The sequence below is a fragment of the Sminthopsis crassicaudata genome, chromosome 1 (assembly GCF_048593235.1).
Source record: "Sminthopsis crassicaudata isolate SCR6 chromosome 1, ASM4859323v1, whole genome shotgun sequence".
Lineage (NCBI taxonomy): Eukaryota > Metazoa > Chordata > Mammalia > Dasyuromorphia > Dasyuridae > Sminthopsis > Sminthopsis crassicaudata.
Window position 1 is genome coordinate 129,469,172 of NC_133617.1, and position 22,429 is coordinate 129,491,600.

The 22,429-nt window shown below is 34.5% G+C and overlaps 1 protein-coding gene across 14 annotated transcripts in view; it reads left to right on the plus strand.

The window, feature by feature from the left end:
- The window catches only part of SYBU (syntabulin), a 134,933-nt gene that overhangs the window by 84,308 nt on the left and 28,196 nt on the right, over nt 1-22,429 (plus strand). Inside the window, exon 1 of one of the 14 annotated variants that reach the window (XM_074266885.1) lies at nt 3,679-6,836. The exons of 11 other annotated variants lie outside the window; for them this stretch is intronic. In XM_074266885.1, the coding sequence (XP_074122986.1) occupies nt 6,800-6,836 (37 nt within the window). In that variant the 5' untranslated portion in view covers nt 3,679-6,799. Of the gene's footprint in view, nt 1-3,678; nt 6,837-10,351; nt 10,846-22,222; nt 22,344-22,429 lie in introns of those variants that run through there. 2 more of the 14 variants (XM_074266904.1, XM_074266912.1) reach the window with 2 other exon arrangements.

Genomic DNA, 22,429 nt, shown 5'->3' on the forward strand with positions numbered 1-22,429 from the left:
GCAAATTTCACTTATGCAGAATAACATTCCCATAAGTATGCTGTGCAAAGGGGGTTGCTATATTGAAGGGGGATATCTAGTGTGGTATAAAATGTAGGCAATCATGTCTACATTATCATAGTGCCTGGAATGTAGTAATAATTATGTTTAATTTTAATTGATCATATAGTATTTACTTTAGACATAAAAAACTGATGAAAATATTTGTTAAGCAGTATTCCAGAATGTATTTATGGGAAGCTAATGGTAGACTTAGATAAAATACTGAAATCTAATATTAATAATAATTTCCTCATTGTAATTAGTAAAGTTATGGTCCATATCCAAAGGAGAAATTTATAATCCCCAAGGGAAACTATGACAGTTGAGAAAGAATAATTGATGTAACAGACCTTCTCATTTGGAGAGCACAGAGTGTTTCAAGATTTATGTATGAAACTGATGTCCTTTATATTTGGGTGGCTTACCTGCTTCTGACTATGCTATGCTGTTAGATCCCGCATATCATAGAAAATTAGGATTATATGAAAAGAAGCAAGATAACTTGAGCCTAATTGTTTTGAGGGTGGAGAGGAAAAATTGGCAAGAGTTCTTGTGTTTGTAATTAGTCAACAAACATTTATTCTTACCATGTGCCAGGTCCTGTGTTGTGTTAGAAAGACAAGAGCAAAAACTGGATCCTGACCTCAAGGAATTAATAATCTAATGGGGAGATATGAAAAAAAAAACTTTGCTTAAAGACATATACATTACAAATAGATAATACTGGAGTTAGGGAACTGGAAAAGGCTTCCATAAGAAGGTAGAGAGCTTGGGCTGAATTTTGAAGGGCAAGTTATGAAGAAGAACTTTATAGGTATGGCAGCTGGGCAGTTAAAAGGCATGTGGTGTTCAAGGGACAGCCAGTGTTATTGGATCTTAGAGTATATGGAAGGAAGCAAAGTGTAAGAATAAGAAAACTGGAAAGGGCCAGTTTGTAAAGGGCTTTAAAAGCTAAACAGAGAATTTTGTATTTGATTCTGGAAGTAATAGGGAGACATTGAACATATTGAGCGAAGAGTGAAGTAGCATGGGCAGAGCTGCGCTTTAGGAAAGTCACTGTAGTAGCTGAGTCAATAGTGGCTAAGAGTATGGAAAAGGTTGAAGCAGAGAGAAAATTATCACAGTAATATTTTTGTTCATTTTCTCATTAGGTCCAGAGGTATTGTGTGTATGCTTATGATACATATTGGTACTACTCTTTGACATAAACTCATTATGTATTTTCACTAAAAATATTAAAGAGTAGTTTTACAACACCCCTTGTAATGATCTTTAAAATTCAAAGTTTTCCTTCTGAGACATAAAAAGAGAGCAGTTATTCATTTAATAATTTACCTCAGTGGTTTGTTTTTTTAATTTATTACTTGTCCATAAATCTAGAAAATTAGAAACAATTATGATCTAGAGACTAGATCTATACAATGAAGTACCATTCTGATTTGGGGAATATAGTATCACAACTGATCAGCGTACAGAATTTTCAGTATCTCATATCAAGACATTTTCCTTGCTCCTGTAAAGCCTCCAATAAATTTAATGGGTACAAAATGTACCATAATGGCTTTTACATAGGAACAAGCATTTCTTAATTCTCATATTCCTAGAAGTAGACATCTTTAAAATTCCAGAATTTTGGAACTGTATTACATATATTCTAAGTTACCAACTGGAGACCTGTCAAATGCTTGTTTAAAGAATTGTTTTAAGGACTGGGGAGTATAAACTGCCTCTAGATAAATCAAATCAAGCAGGGGTACACTATATTAAAAAGTAATCCAAAGGATTTAGCTAGTCAGCATCATAGATTATCCTGAAAGGGCCCAAGTCTGCACTTTGACATACCACTCATTTGTAAATACCTATTATTAGCAATGTTATGAAGTTGCATTTTTCTTTAGGGAAAAGGTTCTTTTAGGAATTTTTTTGGCAAGGATTTTATTTTTGTAATGTCAAAATTTTATCTACCCTGTTCAAATTTGTCTAATTAAAGAAGTTGACTAGCTAATTAGATAAAACAAAAAGGTCACATTAAGGAGTAATAAGAAATGAGGAATTAGGTGATGAGGGACTACATTATTACTGGTGATGGTGAGAATGGAGAGAATAGGATGATGCAGAGAGATAATGTGGTAGAAGAACTTGTAGCAAATAAGATAAATTTAGTATTAAAATAAAAGGAAAGGGGGCAGCTAGGTGGTTCAATGGATAGAGCACCAGCCTTAAATTCAGGAGGACCTGAGTTCAAATCCAATCTCAGACACTTAACAGTTCCCAGCTGTGTGACCCTGGGCAAATCACTTAACCCCAGCCTCAGGAAAAAGAAAAAATAAATTAAAAATAAATAAATAAAAGGAAAGATGAAATTAAAAGTTAACTTAAATATTTAGAAATTTTCCTGGTATCTCCAATGACAGTAATGAGAAAGTTGTTGGAATAGGATTGTATACATATATAGATCACTTTTTATTTTTGACCTTGATACAGTTATTGTTTCTGTGTCTTCATTTTTCTTTTTTATTTGTAACACTACATACATATGTCCCTTACAAAGAATAATTACTATATGTGGATATCTGGAGTGGTGGAATTTTTGTTGATAACCTAATTGGGAAAGACTTTCTACCTGAAATGATATTTGGAGAGTTAAAGAATAAGCTCTTTGAGGGCAGGGAATGTTTTTCATATTGCCTTTGTATTCCCAGTGCCAGCACATAATAGGTGCCTAATAAAGGTTTGTTGATCAATTTATTGCATCTTTTCTGTTCTGTTTGGATTTTAGCATGTATGCCACTAAAGCAAAAATTTGTGCAAACCACAAGTGGTAGTGACCATGCTAGGAAGTTATTTATGTACCATAACTAATTAAGCAACAAATATGCCTTGTACATGCTGGTTACTCTACTAGATCTTGCAAGACAAAGTGAAAAGAATAAGATCATTCCTACTCTCAAAAAGCTACTGAGATATTAAGTGACCTTAATGACAATTCCTGTATGATCAAATGGCCAATTAGGAAAGACTTCTTATTTGATTTTACCTTTTCTTTCCCATGATACATGGCCAATCTGTACATGAAAAAGAGTCTTCTTTAAATGCCAGCTTCTTATATATAGGGTCTTATAACTGAATTTGAGGATTCCATTATTAAGATTTATTAGCAGTAAATGTTTGATTTGTATACATATTTTATATACCGGTATACCAACTGTCACCTAAAAATTTCTGGGGCAAAAAGGGGTTGCAAGTAGAAGAAATTTAAGCCCTGCTTTAAAATATGTTTCACATGTGGTCATCTACCTTCTTTGAGGATACTTCTAAAAAGACTAGGGGAAGGGAGGAAGAATCTATTGCCTTCCTTCGCTACCCATCCTACTTTGGCTTAGCTGCTATTGTTAGCAATTTCCCCCCTAACATTGAACCTAAATTTACTTCCTTTTTTATTATTACTAAAGCTTTTTTATTTTCAAAACATATGTATGGATAATTTTTCAACATTGACCCTTGCATAGCCTTATGTTCTAAATTTTCCCTTTCTTCCCCCACCCCCTCCCCTAGAGGGCAAGCAGTCCAATATATGTTATATGTGTTAAAATATATGTTAAATCCAATATATGGAAACATATTATACAATTATCTTGCTGCACAAGAAAAGTCAGATCAAAAAGAAAAGAAAATTAATAAGAAAATAAAACTCAAGTAAACAACAACAAAAAGAGTGAGAATGTTATGTTGTGATCCATACTCAGTTCCCACAGTCCTCTCTCTGGGTGTAGATGGCTCTCTTCATCACAAGATCATTGAAATTGGACTCATTCATCTCACTACTGGAATCACATCCATCAGAATTGATCATTGTATAATACTGTGTTGCCATGTACAATGATCTCCTGGTTTTGCTTGTTTCACTTAGCATCACTTCATGTAAGTCTCTCCAGGCCTCTCTAAAATCATCCTGCAGATCATTTCTTACAGAACAATAATATTCCTTGACATTCATATATCATAACTTACTCAGCCATTCTCCAACTGATGGGCATCCATTCAGTTTCCAGCTAAATTCAATTCTTTGAAATATACAGTTAACTATCAACAAGGATTTATTAAGTATTTATTATATCAGATGTTGTTCCTGCAAATGGAGAACACAAATATAAGAAAATCAGTTACTGCATTTAAGGAACTTATATTCTAATTGGGGAAGACAGTGAATAAAAGGAAGTCTTCCTTTTTAGCAGAATAAGATTGGGAGAGGGAGAGATGAACACTACCTGTCATAGGAACATCACAGAGAAAGTCCAGAAAGTCAGAAATGCAACCTGGAGAGGAATTAAGACAAGGCTGATCTGGCCATCCTCTTTAAAATGGAGATTTGGGGAGTAATCAGTCCATCAATTGTAAAGGCTGCTCAGTTAAGAGTACATTCAATGTGTTAATGGGATGGAGTGGACTTATAAGATAAAGAGATTTTTATAGCATAGTAAAGAAAGTTCAGAGAGTCAGAAATGCTTCCTAGAGAAGAATGAATGAACATGAATAAATTTTGGCATTTTTTTGCAATTGCTTTGTGCAGTAATAGAAAGAAAATATTCATTTCATCTAAGAGATTACCATGATATTTGTTACCTTACTTTAAAATTACCTATCTCCCTTTCTTGGATCAAAAATGTTATGTTCAGGGTAGCAATTCCTAGTTTCAAATGATGTATTTGAAGTTTAGCACCAAATGCTGGGGTTTGCTCATATGAAGAATCCACAATGGCCATTTTCTTTGGCAAAAAGTAAGTTTATTTATGTAAAAAGGTTACAGACAAAATGAAGAGATATAATATCAAGAATGGTAAATATGAAATAGAGTTGGAAAAACATATAGGTAGGAAGGAAAGTAGTTTTAACAATTAACAACAAAAAAGGCAAATTCCTTAGCAGAACTCACAATTAACGAGGAGAAAGGAAATATTCCATGAGGTGAGAGTATGCCCTTAACTGACAGGCTAACTCCATAGAGCAGTTTAGCACCCTAAAAGAGTTAGTTAGCTATAAAAAGGAGAAAGACACCATAAGGCATGGTGGGGGGATGAAAGAAAAGACACCATGAGGCATGGGGGAGGGAGGAGGAGAAAGACACCACAGTGCTATGGTGGGTTTAACCCAAAGGGATCCAGCAAAGATGGCATAGGCCATGGACAGATTTACAGGGAATATTTAACCTCAGGGGTTTGTCATAATTTGGATTTCTGGATGAACACAGCAAGGTGGGGCTACCCAAGACCTCCACAGAGGATGGAATTGGACTGATCCCTATCTGTGCCCTTCCCTGTTTGCCTCTATCAGTACTTCAGCCTCTCTCTGCCAACTCCACCTAGTAACCCAGGACTTTATCATAATTAGACCATTCTAATTCAAGTACTTATTACCTTTCCTCAAGATGTCGATAGTAATCATCTTCTGATTTCTTTGCCTCTAATCTCACAGTCCTTCTATCCATTCTACATTTTTGGTAGAATAAAACAGTGGTTTCATCAGTGTGAAAGAGCACTTAGTGTGGAAACTTCCTTAATGAAAGCAGATTGTCAAGGCCTTGGTAATTTAGGGTATTAGGAAGGTGCTAAAGAACAAGAGGACCCTTCCAGTTCTATGATTTTAGCAAAATATTTTTAGATTAGTTTCCCTGTGCATAGCTCTAAAAGCATAACTCCTCTCCTCTAAAACCCTAAATGGCTCACTAATCTCTACTGAATTAAGTCCAACCTGCTAAAATTGGTATTCGAGATTAGCCACTGCCTCACTTTAATGAACCCTAAATAGCCATATTTCATAATATTTTCTCCTTTAATATGCCGCAGTCGAAACATGCTCTTCTTCCTCAGCAGTTTTGATTTAATGCTTAGAATTTTCTCTCCTTTATCACCCTTAGAAATCCTACCCATGCTTTGAAATTCGACTCTAACCCTGAAGCTTTCTCTGATTATCTCAGCCAGAAGTTACTGTTCTTCTTGCTGATATCAGTTATACAAATAATAAAAACAGGATACAATTTTGTACTATGTTTATTTGTACACATACATTGTCTCTCTTTAGCATGACTCCCCTCCCCCTCTGCCCCACCCAGATTATAGGTTCCATGAGGTGATGTAAAACATCTCTTTTAGCTTTTTATTTCTCTTTGTACCAAGCACAATGCTTTACAGCTAGCAGACACTTGATAAATTCTTATCCATGATGAATTTGTCTATCCTGGTTCTTGAATGAGATTTTTTTTAAGGACATGAATGATGAAAATCATTATGTGAACCAAGAAGTGGCATTAAAAATATCAAGATTTCAAAGAGTTTTGTTTTTTGGTGTTGTGCTCCTACCCTTGTTTATCTGCTCTGGCTATCAGGGTGGGAAAAGATCTCAACCAAATCCTGAAAAATGTTTGTCTCTCCCTTTGCTAATGCAGCACTTGCTTTCTAACACTTTGTTAGAAAATGGTTGGTCTCCATTCATGAAAGCAAGCATTTCATACAGAATACTGCATTCTCCTAGGTGGGAGGGAGAGAATACACTTTTTACTGATAGGTCCAATCTTACTCTGCCTCCTGTTGCTATGGTGCTAGGCAGATTTGCTAACTTGACCTGCAAATGCAGGGAAGCTCTGTCTCCATGGAGACACCACTATGAAACTCCACTCCACTGAGAGATGAAAATGCACATGGTCTATCCCTGCTAAAGACAAAGCACCAGAAGTGGCCACAAGGACTTGTTTGCAGTGACCATGTTTGCATTGACAGTCTCGGAAGCTCACCTTTTAAGTAAGTAATGATGCTTGTCACAGAGTATTCATTTCTGTAGGCAACACCGTGTGGGTTAAAATCCATACCTGGTAGGGGAAGAATGGAGCTTACAAAACCAGTTTCTTACCTGTCTTTCAGTGAGCAAGATTCCATTTTCAACTTTAAAATAAATGGGGCTTTTTAAAAAAAATTCTTGGGAATATCTTTTGTGCAATCCTAATTTATTTTTTTAAGGAGAGTATGAATGCTTAGATTTTTTCAATCTATTCCACCCAGTGGTATGAATGCCTCTGAGACTATGTGAGCACAACCTTAAGGAATCCTATTTGGCATCATGTATGCAAATATTTCGCCTAGGGGAAATAGGCCCCAGAGTTGTTTGAAAAGCTACACACCCATTATTAGAGGATAGCCAAGTCATGTGATGAGGAGAGGGAATAAACATGGTTTTCAATTCCGTAGAAAAATTATTCAAAGCAAAATTATCCAGACATCTTTTTGGCTGGTTTCAATTCTAATGTCCTGCCAATCTTCTGGTACAGCCAGTAGAAACCCTGAAAGCCTTTTATGGCCCATGGGATTCACTTACTGATTTGATATATTGCATTCAACAGCATACTTCCTCTTGGGCTATTCACTTCTCTGGCCTGGTTCTTCCTAGTGTGTGAGGTTGCATTGCAAATGTTGTCTAAAACAAATGAGTCATCTCATGAAGTGTTTTTCATCTGCTAGGCAAATGCTGAATCCCAGAGGCATTCAAATTCATTAATAGAAACAAAAGAAAAGGCTGATGTATTAGCCTGCTAGTCTATTTTAGGATTTTATGATTAAATATTTGGATTTAGCCTCTCTGTGGCAGATACTTAGTATAGTATATAGCAGATATATTAGTAGTATTTTTCCTACTAGACTATAGGCTACATGAAGGCAAGAAACCATGCATTATCCAAACTTTATTTTCCTTAGTGCCCAGCTCAGCACAGTTCTGTTCACAAAGCAGGAGCCCATGTTTTGTTGAATTTTATGTGAGCGAACATTATTTCAGTAGCACTAGCAGAAACTGGGAATAGAACTGTTTTTCACATTGAATTTTTAATAACTGTGTATAGTCACAGCCATGCAAAAAGGGATGATTATAGTATGATGTCATCTTTCACCCCTGCCATTAATTTCTTTACAGTAGAGACAAGGAACAAAACTTTGATTTCAGCAATAGAATTATACTCATAATCAACATGATTCAGACTTGGTAAGGAGTAACATGGCTTTCTTGTTTAGTTGTTTTTTTAGTCATGTACCACTCTTCATGATCCCATTAGGGGTTTTCTTGTCAAAAATGCTGGAATGATTTGCCATTTCCTTTTCCAGCTCATTTTACAGATGAAGAAACTGAGGCAAACAGGATTGAGTGACTTTTTCAGGGTCACACAGCTAGTAAGTGACTGAGGCCCAATTTGGACTTATAGAGATGGATCTTTCTGACTCTAGGCCCCATGGTATATCCACTGTGCAGGCCCAATACTCTATCCACACTGTTCTAACCAGATGCCCCCAAAGTGTTTTATTAATTGCCAACAATTATTATTTCTAATCAGAACTTGCAATGATAGATCAGAAAGACAAGGAAGGGAGATGGCATCGTTTGCTTCCTCATAAGTCTTAAACCTAGAGGGCCTGGAACCTTGTTAATTGCTTTTAGAAGTGTTTCTTATCTGTTTCCCTAATGTGTTCTACTTTAGTGTTTAGCTTCTCCTATATCATATATCCTAAGATTAAGTTTCATCTAGGTGCTGACAAGTAAACTTAGCTAAAAGAGATTTTCTTGAAAAGAAAAACAGCATTTAACATTGTCTTTGTATCCTGAGAATTTGTTGCAATGGAAAAAATACTAGATTTAGACATACATTCCAGATTCAAATCCTGGCTCCACAACTTTGTTGCTAGATTTACTTCAAAGGGGCCATTTCACTTTACCAGTGCTCAATTTCTTCATCTGCAAAATGAACATAAGACTCAAAAAAGGCTACATCTAGTTATTGTGAAGAATGAATGGAGTGATGCAGCAAAAATGCTTTATGATCACCTATATAATACTATATAAATAGGAATTATTCTGATTAATTTACTAGTAAAAGACTAGCTGCATTCCCTAATATAGATTCAGCAGTTCAGTTTAAGAAAAAAATTTTTCTTGCTGTTCAATAGTTTTCAATCATTTTTGACTCGTGATCCCATTTGGGATTTCTTGGCAGATACTGAAGTGGTTTGACATTTCCTTCTCCAGTTCATTTTACAGATGAAGAAACTGAGAGATAAATAGTATTAAGTAGTAATTAAGTATTAAGTATTTTGCTAAGAGCCACATTACTGGCAAGTAAGCTAGTAAGTGTCAAACTGAGAAAGATGAGTCTTCCAGTCTCCAGGCCCAGCTATACTAACTTTAAAACATGAATACATAGGAAAAGTAAACAGACGCAGCTTGTGATATGTCTTCCTCTCTCCTTATGTGTGTGACTTCATGCCTTGATAAGCATCCCCTTAATACATTGATCCTGCAAGCATAATAATCCACATTTAATAAAATATTTGTCCTTATATGATCTTCCTAGAATGATCTTTCAGTGGATTAAAAAAAAAAAAAAGATGAAAGGGGGTTTAGGTAATAACATAACATGTGGTTAATGTTATTAACTTGCTTTGCAATGTGACAGCTGGATTCTCAGTTAAACTTTTAAGCTTATTTCTTCTGCAGAAAGGATTCCTGGTATCAGAGATACTAAAAGACATATTGTAAAGGGGCGTCTCTTTGATTAAGCAAAAATTCTGTGAGAGAATAGAAGATGAAAAATGGAAAGGTTGGTGAAAACATCATTTGCCTCACATAGCCACTCCTTCTCTTATGAGTCCCTTGCCTTTGCATTAATCCAATATGACATCTAATCCTAGAAAAATATGAAATCCACACCATATGCACAGAGCCTGCTGGTGTTGGTTTAAAAATGCATGAAGAGTTGACCTAGATTATCTTTTGCAATTTTTTTTCCAAACTTAATTTTCATTTCCCATTTCTCCCTCCTGGTATCATCTGTGCCTTCCATCTGCCTGCCTTGAGATGAGGAACACAGTGCTTGAAGTATCCAGGACTGCATTGGCCCTGAGACACTAAAGGCATTTTAGCAGTATGGTTTAATTAAAGCCCTATAGCTTGGAAACTTGGCTTATGTTTGTTCTATACACTATCATCTATCTGCCATTTGTCTACAAATACATAGATATAGGTAACTATAGATATAAACATGTATAGATAGATATATATATGTATACATATACATATGTGTATATTTTCTGCTAAGCATAATTACATATGAAAATGACTGTCAAATCAATTAGTTTGAATAAGGCTGTTGTAATTATTTTAGGAAAAGTATAAACATACATCACATTCCTTCTGGTACCTTAACCTTTGGAGCTCATATAATAAATTTGTGACTAAGCACAACTTAGTCTTGTTGGCATTCTAATTATCTTATTATCTAATTATATCTAATTTTATCACCAATGATGTTGGTGATGTAATTGGTTATATATCATTTGCTACATGCTTGTCATAGTTTCAATGTTATTAAGTGGTGTTTGTTCTGTCCTTTGTGGTGTTGTATGGGCACAATTTTGAGGAATCAATAAATGGCTGTACTGGTAATCAGCCCTTATCACGTGGAGGAATTGCAACTGCTATAGTAAGGAGGTTTACGCTCCTTGCATTGTTAACAGAGGCATTGTGCTGGAAAACTGGGCCATCTCTTTTGGCCCTTTCTGCACAGTTGTGACTGACCAGCCTAGACAGTAAAAGACAAATCAAGTAGAATAGTTACCTGTCCATTTCCTTGGAAAACCAGGTTACTGAAAAGGCTACAGATAGATATGTTAACCTCCATGACATAGATTGAAAACCTGAACATCAGGTGATTTGGATCCAACTTCTGATCCTGTACCTAATTTATGGCCTGAAACTGGAAACTACTATATTGTAAGAGATACTCTTTCATGTATTATAGGGGATTTTTGTGTATGATGTATGGAGATTGTGTTTGCAAACTCAGTAGAGATCCTGCCCTATGCTGGAAAAAAAAAAAGTTTTTTTTTTTTTGTTTTGTTTTTTTTTGGTTTTGTTTTGTTTTGTGATTCTCGCTGGAAATTGGGGGAGGAAGAGACAAAAGACTTGGATTCAGATACTAGCTCTTGGTATTCAAATAAGCATGTAGGTAACTTTAAAAGGTTGTTATGATTCATTTCCTTTTCTGTAAAATAGAATAATTATATCTTACACTATTGTCACACTGTAAGTTTTTAAGTGATGCCTAAATGTGAGCTATTATCTCATTCTCATCTTTCATCATCATTATTATTTTTGTTAATGAGGATGATGAGGATGACTTGTAGGAATCTGTATGGTAATTTTGAAATTGCTAAAAGATCATATTACTTAGCTTCCCTACTCCTCCAATACTTCTAACCTCAGCCATTAATAGGTATTAACAGAGTTTAAAGCAACAACCTAGAGGATTTAATATCTTCATTACTATTAGCCCTGCCCAAGAGAAGGCCCAAATAAATGAAAAGTCTACTAAAATGGGGAAAAACATGACAGATGCCAATATATTTATAACTTTAAGCTAACCTGTTTCACCTTTCTTTTGTCTTTTGGATTTCATGAAGGGTCTTGGGCCAAAAGATACTTGAGATTGCTTTCATTTCTTAAGATTATATGATTCTGTGGAATATTTATTTGGCTGGGGTTGGATTGGAAAATGAAATTAAAATATGTATTTGTATTTGAGAGAGAAGGAGGGGTAGATTGGATCATTTTCTTCATTTGGTGATATGAGAAACATGAAAATAGGGTAGCTTCAAAGAATATAGGGTAACAGAGAAAATAGATATGTGGAAGCAAAAAAAACCAAAAAATGTTTTATGTGCCTACTAGTACCAGACACTATGCTAAACATTTTACACATATCTCTCAGGGGTTTTGTGAGTATCAAATGAAATGCTTATTGACAATATCATATCTAGAAAGTTAGTTTTTGAACCCTTGTAAAGAACTTAACATTTTTCTCACTTTAGCTTAATAAATTGCTTCATTGTTCCAACCCGTCAAGATCTTTTTGAGAAGCATTGTAGGATCATGGCATAAAGAAGGTTTGATTTGTGACTTGGAATTAAAATGTCCCTTTGGATTCTAAATATATTATCCTATGATTTGAATTCAATTAGGTGGCTTCTGGGGACCTTTCCAGTTTTCAAATTTTATGACCCCTTATACTTTTTTTGGCAAACTTCCCTGGATAAGATACTTAACCCCAGATGAAAAAATTCCATGGAAGGATAAAGTATTACTCATTTGATCAGGTACTTAGATAGACACAAATGGCATGTTTATCAAGTTTGGTGATAGAACCACCATACTTTTTATTCAGCACATAGTAAGGGCTATATAAAGGTGTTAGCTATTATTATTACTTTTACTTTTGTATTCTTATATCTAACAGTCATTACTTTGCCTGACACATAGTAAGTGCTTTTTAAATGCTTAATTTTTTAATATTATTTTGGGTTTTTATGGTGACAAAATTCTGGACATACTTTATCCTATTTTAGTCTCAGGCAATCCTTTGAGCTAATACAGGCTGATAGATGTTGTAGATATAGTACTTGCCCTGGGAACAGGAAGACCTGTATTCAAATCTGGCCTCAGGTACTTACTATTTGGACTCACATTTGAATACAGTATGTAAAAGTATAAAACTTATACTATGTCATGCTACCTCTCAAATACTGGAAATTGGCCTGGCAAATAGATTGTATCAGTGTGTCAGATTTAACATTATGAAATGGAATCAGGGAAAATGTAATGGTGTAACTAGATAAGTACTGTTTAAGAGAGATCCTTGGGGCAAGAAAATGATTTATGTGGCAAAAGAGATATATTTAGTTAAACATTAAGCTCGTTGTATCATCAATATGTCTTGATCACCAAAAAAAAAAAAAACAAAAAAAACTAAAGAAAACGTGATATTTGTATAGATTAAATGAGTAGAAGTTTACCTCCCAAACAAAAAAGGCGTTAGCTCTACGTTGCTCAGAACTGATCAGTCAATGTCAAGGATATTAGGTTCAGTTTTGTAGTGTATGTTTTAAGAAGCATATTCATAGTCTGTAATCATCCAGAGCACAGAGACTGGATGATAAGGACCTTATCAGAACAAAAGGCATTGACTTCAAGAAGTATTTGTGGAATTTGCTAGGGCACCTCAGTTCAAATCCTGGTTTACCTATGCCTCCATGACTTAATTATCACTTAACTTCTCAGATTATCATTTTCTTATGTCCAAAATGAATGAATTGAACTAGAAAGTTACTAAGATCTGTCTTCTAGCTCTAAACTATTTTCCCATAAGGGACTGAATGCTCAGTCTGGAGAACTGGTCTGGAAAAACACATGTGGAAATAACCTGGGGAAAGAAAAAATTAAAAACATATAGAATAGAGATTAAATTTATTCTCTATAGTTTTAAAAGAACAGATTATATGGGTAGAAATTATGTGCAGGCAATTTAGGGAATAATTCCTAAATAAAGCAGCTAAGAAAGGGAATGAGCCATCTTGTCAGTTAATGACTTTTCTATTAAAATTATTTTCTATTAATTTTCTTTTATTTTTTTATTATTTTATTATATATATATGTGTGTATATATTAATTTTTTTATTAAAAGAATTGTCTATTAGGACATAGATAATCACTTGTTAGGGATTCCTGTCTCAGAGTTGGACTATATGGTCTTTCAGGTCTTTTTCATTGCATTTTGATTCTTTTATATTTAATAATCAGACTTTCAATACAAAGACAAACTCTCCCACCCACCCCCACCCACAATCTTTTGATTTTTCAATTTAGAATTTGAAGAGGGTCAATTTTTCTTCAAATGATAAAACTGAGATCTAGGATGAAGAAATAAAAAAAAAAAAAATTTACACTCAAAGTTGTAGGGCAGAAAATCTTGTTGTATTCCAGACAACCTTATCTCTCTCTAAGCATTCTATTCACTCTGGTCCTGCTTGTTCATACAGTGTTCCAGGTGAACAATCTGCTAACTTCTGTCTATACTTTCCCATTATCGTACATAATGTTCCAAGTTGGGTATTATACTACAGTACAATATATATTGTTTTACAACTACTTTCCTGGGAGTTGAACACTTGATCAAACATTCAGTTTTGCCCAGCTACCTGGTATTTTTGTTGTTGAGCATTTTACTTGATATTGTTTCCCTATCCATTTGGATAAGGAATATATTATATACCTGAATGAAAACATTTCAATTTAATTCAATTTAACAAGTCTTTATAAAGTTCCTTTTATGAGCAAGGCACTATACTTGGCACTATACTTGGCACTGGAAATACAAAGACAGATACAAAAACAATCCCTGTGTCAGTCTCCCCTATTGGATATTACCTCTCCCCTACACCGCTAAAATACTTTAATTTTATTTTGGATAAATTTATACTTGTTGTACCCTAAGAATAATATAATCTCTTTAAGCCTAGAGAATGTTTGTTCCATTTTTCTTCTATTCTCAAGCGCCTACTATAGTGTCTGGCAATTAGTAGGTACATAATAAATGCTTGTTGATCCATTTGATTTTTCCATAAAGTTGATCCTATGCTTTGGGGGATTTCTGTACATCACAGGATGAAGAAATGGATAGCATACTTATGACATTTGTAGACGGGGAAAAAACTCAAACACACCTAAAAAGACACTATTACTTAGATATAAGATCATAGATTTAGAGCTAGAAGGAATTTTGAAGCTCGTTTAGTTTTCTTAACACAAGTGAGGAAAAAATAAACAATGGTAGTAAAGCCAGAAAATGGAAGTGGAATGGGCTGCTTTGGGGGACCTATCTCACGAGAGGAAAATCTTTCAATAAAGGACCATTCATCAGGAATCATAGGATATAATTTATTGATTTAGAGCTAGAAAAAAAATCTTAGAAATAATCTAGGCCAGATTCTTCCTTTTAGGAATGAGGAATTGAAGTTATGATTTGTCTAACTTCATACAAATGATAAGTATCTGTCATAAGATTTGAACCTAGTCTTCTACCTCAAATCTTGAATTCTTTCTACAATGCTAGTGTTGCAGAAGTGATTCTTATTTGGCCCCAGGCTGGAGTTGGTGGCCACTGACACCCTTCTAACTTTAAGACTCTATATTATTATGTTTTCTATTTTTCTGATTTGTCAAAACTGGTTTAATATTTGCCATATAAATTCTCAAAGTGGACAAGATTATGAAATTTATTCGAAATATGTTACTTTTGTGAAAGGCAATAAATATAATGAGCACAAGTAGCCTCTAACATATCACAAATGAGGAAGTTACACAGAAAATATATTGCTGGAGAAATGTATGACAAAAATTTTAAAAATTAAAGCAACTATGTAGCCAAAATAAAGGTTTGTGCAGAGCCTCTGTGTATGCTGCATTGGTATCCTCACAATGTCAGGATCATCATTATTATTAACAGTAAGGATAAGAATGATGATGGCTAACATTTATGTAGGAACTATAATATGACACATACACTGTGCTAAGCACTTTCAAATATTATTTCATTATCTCATATCTCATGGAATGAAATTTTGGATAGACCATCCCCTTCATTCCATGACAAATTTAATGAAAGCATGGATAGATCTTGAGTAGTGGAGGAAATTCCCACAGCTCCTTCAGTGACAGTCCATTGGGAATTACATGCTCTTTCCAGTTTAGTGTAAATGAGACAATATTTGTAAAGTACATAGTAGGTACTTAATAAATACTTCCTCCTTTCCCTTTCTTTGCATGGCAACAACTCTGAGAAAATTTTGAAATTTTCTCAGAAGAAAGTGATACTAATAACAATAAGATGCTAGTCTTATTACAGACTAATTTTACCTTGAATAAGAGAAGACATAACTTTAGACACTAGATCAGGGAGAGAAAAGTAGAGAATGAGGATACATCCAAGATGCCCTTCACCCAAAAGTTAAGGACATATATTTGGGGGGCATCCAGGCCTGGGATGAAATGATCATCAGGTCATAAATGAAAAAAATCACCTATTTAGTATGTGATATATGCAGAAGCCTGAGTCTATAGATAGAAAAACAAGACAATCCCTATTCACCAGGACCATACATTCTAATAATCGAAACAGAATACAAAGCAGAGTTCAGCTAGAGTCCATAGGATACAGAAACAAAGCAATTATATGTATGTGTGTATGTGTACTGGGATTATTTATACTATATGTAAACATATGTGTATATCCACATATATATTGTTTTACATATATGTTTTTTGCATACGTATCCATTTTTGATATTGAACCATTTGGTAGTAGCAAGGAGTTTGACACTGAGAATTTTTATCTCTTGACCCTTGGGGCCTGCAGAAAAAGCCTTTGTACATCCCTATATTCACTGAGGTTATTTTCCCAGATGATGGTAGTTGAATCTGTCTAGTCTGGGTGACATTGCTATTCATTAATAATTTATGCTTGGTATCTTAGACAGTGGCCTCTGCTTAGCAAGCTTGCCTACTAGATGGTGACATTTAGTGAGCAGCTGATGTTAGCAGTGATAGTTCCAGTGAGACTACCTGTATCCACAGTGGGACAAGAATTGGGGGAAAGTTGGACCTAGAGATAAGACTTGTGCTACTTACAGGGCCCTTGGAGTGAAAGTCCTGAAGAATTACTTCTGATAAGAAGAGGTGTGATGGGGGATAATTGATTGTGGAGGTGATGGTGGTAATGGTCTTCTTGACTTTGCTCAGTATATGACAGAGAGAAGGGATAGGATCAAAGATGTAGAGGTAGAAAAGACTTCAGAAATTATCTAGTCCAATTTCTTAATTTTTCATAGGAGGAAACAGATCCATTGAGATTAGTGACATGATCAAAATCATTAAAATATTCAATGGCAGAGCTGTCATTTGAATCCTGTAAGATATAACCACTGGACCTCATATTCAGATTATGGCAGGCTTTCATAAATTCACATATGAGTAGATGTCAACTTGGGTTATGATCACAAAAAAAGAGTCACTGAGGGATGAAAATGGCCAATTTTCCATCTCTAATATGACAGACACAAATTAGTCAACAAGATGAAGTTTCTAACAAGGCAAATTTTAGATAAGAAGGATTCCACCAAAATAAGAGAACATTTGTTTACAGCAGAGATAGCCTGTCACCAGAAAAGCTAGTCCCTTAAACTGTCTGGAATTTAATTCATTCCAAAGTGTATTTTCTGAGAGGGGGGGAGAAAAAGAGGATTAGAGGGAGAGAGAGAAAAAAAGGAGAGGAAGAGGTTGAGAAGAGAGAGAGAGAGAAAAAGAGAGAGAGCTACTACACTATAATTGCTCCAGAATTTGCTGTTTAAATTTATGTGTGTATAGAGAGAGCCATCTCTCAACTTGAAATATTCATCATAATGTGGATAGATACCTCTAATTTGTAGTTATAACTAAAACTCAAGGCATATCTAATGTTTAGTAGCATGTAAAAAAATCTTTATTTTGAAAAGTAGGCAGTAATATATTAAATTTTCATTTATGATTTTAGATTTTAATCAATAAATTAATAAGTATTTAATAAATTCCAGACTCTGTGCTGATATATAGAGACAAAGAATGAAACAATCCCTTAATTTTCAAAAAGCCATTCTTTTATCTGATACTAATGATATAACTCAGATCTTTGAGCCTCTACTGTACTACAGTAATTTTGGTTTTAGCCTCATTTTTGTATTATTTGAGTAATATTTTGAACAACAAAATAAGAGAAAGTAATCTACTTGTAATTATTTCTGAAACTTGATTAAAAGTGGTTTTTTGATAGTTTCAGAATGTCTTTTGCAAGAGTATGATAGTAAGTTATCTCTGGGGAAAATGAAAATGTTTTTCTATATCCTTGGAATTCTAGATTGGCTTAGTTTATTTGCTTCTAAAATATATTAGTCATTGTAAAGTTGTTTTTTTTTTTTCCGCATCTTATTTACTGAAATAAATCATGGACACTGCAATCATAACTTGATGAAATTTTGTTTTTTAACACATTTAATAACATTTAAAAAAAAATAAGGTATGCCCAATTCCTTAAGTTTTCATGGGTGCCAATGCTGAAAAAGTAAACCGCATAGTATATTTGGTTTGCTTTCCATAGGATTATAGATTTAGATCTGAAAAAGAGCCTAGAGGCCAAGCATTTCAAACCCCTCCTTTTATAAATGAGGCAGTTGAAGCTCAGAGAGATTGAGTTGGTAGAATTTATGTTGCTTTTAATCAATCAACAATTATTTATTCACCCCTGTTTTGGGCCACAGGCATAAAAAGAAAGAATAAAGTAATTCCTCTCTTTAGGGAGCTTACATATTATCCTGAGAGAAAAGTATATATACAAGTATACAGAAGAAACATAAGATAGATAAATACAAAGTTGTTAGAGAGGATAGGTAGGGCATTTTTTTGAAAGTAGAGATGTATTATTTTTATTTTGCATCTAGTAGTGTTTAGCAGTGGCAAATGTAAATAGTTAAATTATATTTGATTATTTACCTCATTAAGAAAGGAGCTAAACCCAGGTCCTTTAGTTCTAAATCCAGTTTTTCTTTCCATTGCCCTGTGCTACTTTGTTATCACCATCTGAAATATCTTGATTTATAAATTTGCCACCAAAGAAATACTCTACTATTTTATTGTGGAGTCAAGCTAATCTTAATGAAAGACCTAGAAGGTCCTTCCAAGCTGGAAAGTCTTCCAATATGGATGCTTATTTTTCAAGAACTGATCCTGTTAATTATGGAAGGGTTCTTCTCAAAGGGCTGACTACCCCCTGGTAATTTTTTTCAGCTACAGTTGCCCATGACCTGAAGAGGTTTCACTTAAAATCAGAAAGGGAGACTCTGTGCCATTGTAATCTTGGAACCTTGAAATACTGAAGAATCAGTTCTTAAAAGTACATAGCGTTTATGTTCATCATACATAGACTGATTTTCTTACTAAGTCAAGATTTGCTTGGAATGTCAGCTCCTTAAAGGCAGATTGTTAGAGCTTTGCCTTTTTAAAAAAATCCCCAGTTTAGTATTATGCCTTGCACACAAGGAGTGTTAAATAAATATTAATTGAATGAGATTTGGCCATCCCTTCTTGGTTAGCTAATGAAAAGATTAGTAACATGTCTTGATATGAAAAATTCCTTATAAGTTCATAACTTCCACTTTATGAAACCCATATAACAAAACTAAAAATCTGTTTAAATCAGAATCTGGTGTCTCTCTATGAGATGGCAGATGGGGCATAGGAACACAACCTAAAAGTTATCATATTCAATCATTCCATTTTACAAATGAGAAAAGTGACAAATAAAAACTAACATTTGTGTAGCACTTGGCATTTGTCAGGCATTGTGCTCAGAGATATACAATTATTATCCTCAATAACTCTGGGAAGTGGATGCTATTATTATATTATCACACTTCAAGTAATTATCTGAAGCCAGATTTGAATTCAAGTGTTCTCACCTCAGACCTAGAACTTTCTGAATGACTTCTCCTAGGGTTATCATCTCCTCCCAAATGTAACACAAAGATCTATGTGTAAAATATGCTTAATGCTTTTTTAAAATTTAAGTGAAATGAAGGCAATTCTTGAGTATGATGGAAAGCAAGGAACTACTGGTTCAAAATTTAAAACTTTTCACTGAAAATATTTTCTTACTGTTCCCCTTGCATTGTAAATCTTCAATTGAATCCTTTCATTGATGTTGCATGAAGAGGGCAAATTAGTCTAAAGACACTGAAGTACACTTAAAAAAAAAAAAAAAAAAAAAAAAAAAAAAAAAAAAAAAAAAAAGACAACCAGGAAAGAAAATCATATATGTCAGCAATTTCTTTTGTATAAAAGTGGGGGTGGGAGGGGAGGCACATAGTGTAGATGAAGAGTTGGGCGATACATTTTCAAGAAAATCAGTGTAAAATGTGAGAAAATATCTCTTTGAATTATAGAAGGGCTCTGTTCCTCTTGAGTAAAAATATAAGTTTATGGAGCACTACTATATTGTAATATGCCTTTCAAACCATCTTTCAAAACTGATTCCTGGTTACAAATAGTAAGGCTCTAAAGATCTTGTTCTAAATCAAGGGATCTTAACCTTTTTGTGTGTCCTAGATCCCTTTTGTAATCTGATAAACTCTTTGGACTCTTTCTCGGAAAAATGTTTTAATTTATATAAGGAAACCAATTAGATTGAAATGTAGTTATCATTTTTTTTTAAATTCATAGACTAAAATCCCATAGTGTAGGTTGAGCATGAAACAAAATCATGAATTTCCTATAGCACAAGATTATAAACTTACACAGTTTTTGCCCTAAAATAGTTTTTTTCCCCTATTTTCTCTTCTATGGATTTTTCTAACAACTATTGAGTACTGAGCACAATAAGCACAATTAAGTGTGCAGTTAGGTTAGAAGAATCTTTTACATTGATAATCATGAGATTTTGAAGCATGAACTCTGTAACCAGCACTTAACCTACAGCTCTTACCCATGTGGAAATCATATTTACCAAAGCAAGAGCTCTTCTTTGTATGAGACTCACAGTCTCCAAAGTAAATTTTAGAAATCCAATGCTCATTATTTAGTATACCTCAAAGCTTTCCCACTTAGTTGGGAACCTTACATGATATCAATTAACAAGCATGCTAAAAATGTATTTGCTGATATATATTCCAAAAAGATTGGTGGGGGAGGGGGAATTATCACCTCTACTCCAAGCTATTCTCTACTCAAAGTTTAAATATGATAACATATTAGGAATATTTGCCATTATTGGCCATTGGTAGATGTTAGTCCTGATTCCTTTTCCAGTCTTAAACATGTTTGAGCTTTGTTGGGTGCATGGATTCACTGGAGATTTTGTCTTACTGCCTTAGAATGGTCTCAGAGCCCTTGTTTAATTAGCATGCTATTTCATTAATATTTTATGAAATCATTCATTTGACAAATATTTATTGAGCATTTGTTCTATACTGGGCATTGTGTTAAAGATAGCAGCCAGTACAAAGGTTTATAACAAAGTCTATCCTTGAGATTTAATGTAATACAGGAGAAAATAATTTACTTCTAATAACAACAAATTCAAAGCAGAATGTGATAAATGTCCCATGCATTTATACAACTGAAGTACTATAGGGGTTTAGGGGGGAAAGAAAGCACTTGTAGACAAGCTGATCAAGGACAACTTTATGGGAAGAGTGACATTTAAATTGACTTTTGAGTTATAGGCAAATTTCAATATGTAGGGATACCACTATGTAGGAGAAAAAAGAAATTCTTGGAGGAGGTAACAGTATAACCAATGGCAAGAAAATGGAGGAAAGTAGTGTTTCTGAAAATTTCTTAGGTAACTGAGAGGTAAAGCTAAGGTAGCCTGAGCACAGGGGCCTTAAATGCTCCTTGAGGAATCTGTGCTTTTGTATGATAGACAATAGGAAGCTATTAAAGTTTTCAGAACACAGGAATGATAATGATCAAAGGAATGCTTTAAGAAGAATGAATTGTCTTGTGTGTACAATGGATGTGGTGTGTGTGTTGGGGTAGGGAGGAGTCTGGTGGCAGGGGGACATTTAGGAGGCTGCTGTAATCATTCAGGAATGAGGCCTGAACTTTTAGAGTTGAAAGTTAAATCCTCAGTGTTCATCCAGTTCATGCAGCAATCCTTTCTTCATTATTCCCAACAGGTGATCATCTAGTCTCTTTTAATAGTAGTCAAACAGAACTCACTACCTTACAAAATAGTTTTGTTTCCATATAGTATCTACCTATTGATTCTAGTTCTGAGTTATGCAGAGTAGATCTAGTTTTTCCCTTCAATCCACCACATTTTAAGATTTCTATCATTCTTTCCCTTGCTCTTCCAGTTTTTCCCTTGGTTTATTTCTCTCTGGCTTCCTCCCCTCCCCAAACACACAAAAGTCTTATCTTCTTCAATCCCAATATTCCAGTTCCTTCAAGTGCCTCATATGACCTGGTCTCAGTCACTTCACCCTGGCTATATTCCAGTTTGTTATTGTTCTTTTTAAAGGGTGGAGCCTGAAATAAAGCTTGGAAGTCCATAATTTGACCAGTGAAAGCTATTTTGAGAAGTACTATAGTTCTCAGAGGAGGCTGGGATATGTTTGTAGACAAGAATGAAAGAGGCCAATGGAGAGGCAATGGAATATGCCAAAGAAGGGAAATATAAATGATGGGAAAGGGTCAGGGGGTATGTAACAGGGAAGGGATAAAAGGCAGAGGTGGAAAAGTTAGCCTTGTAAAGAGAATGAATACTTCTTCCTTGCTCTTTTTTATTCCAAAAAATCTTTCTTCAACCTTGCAGTTTCTTCAAGCTATTGTCTCAGAGCAGCTGTAGAAAGGTAGGAAGTGCTAAATGAGAATTGACATTTCTAAATTAAGCTGAATGCTCTAACAGCTTTTTTTTTTTCTTGCCCCCATTTCTGTA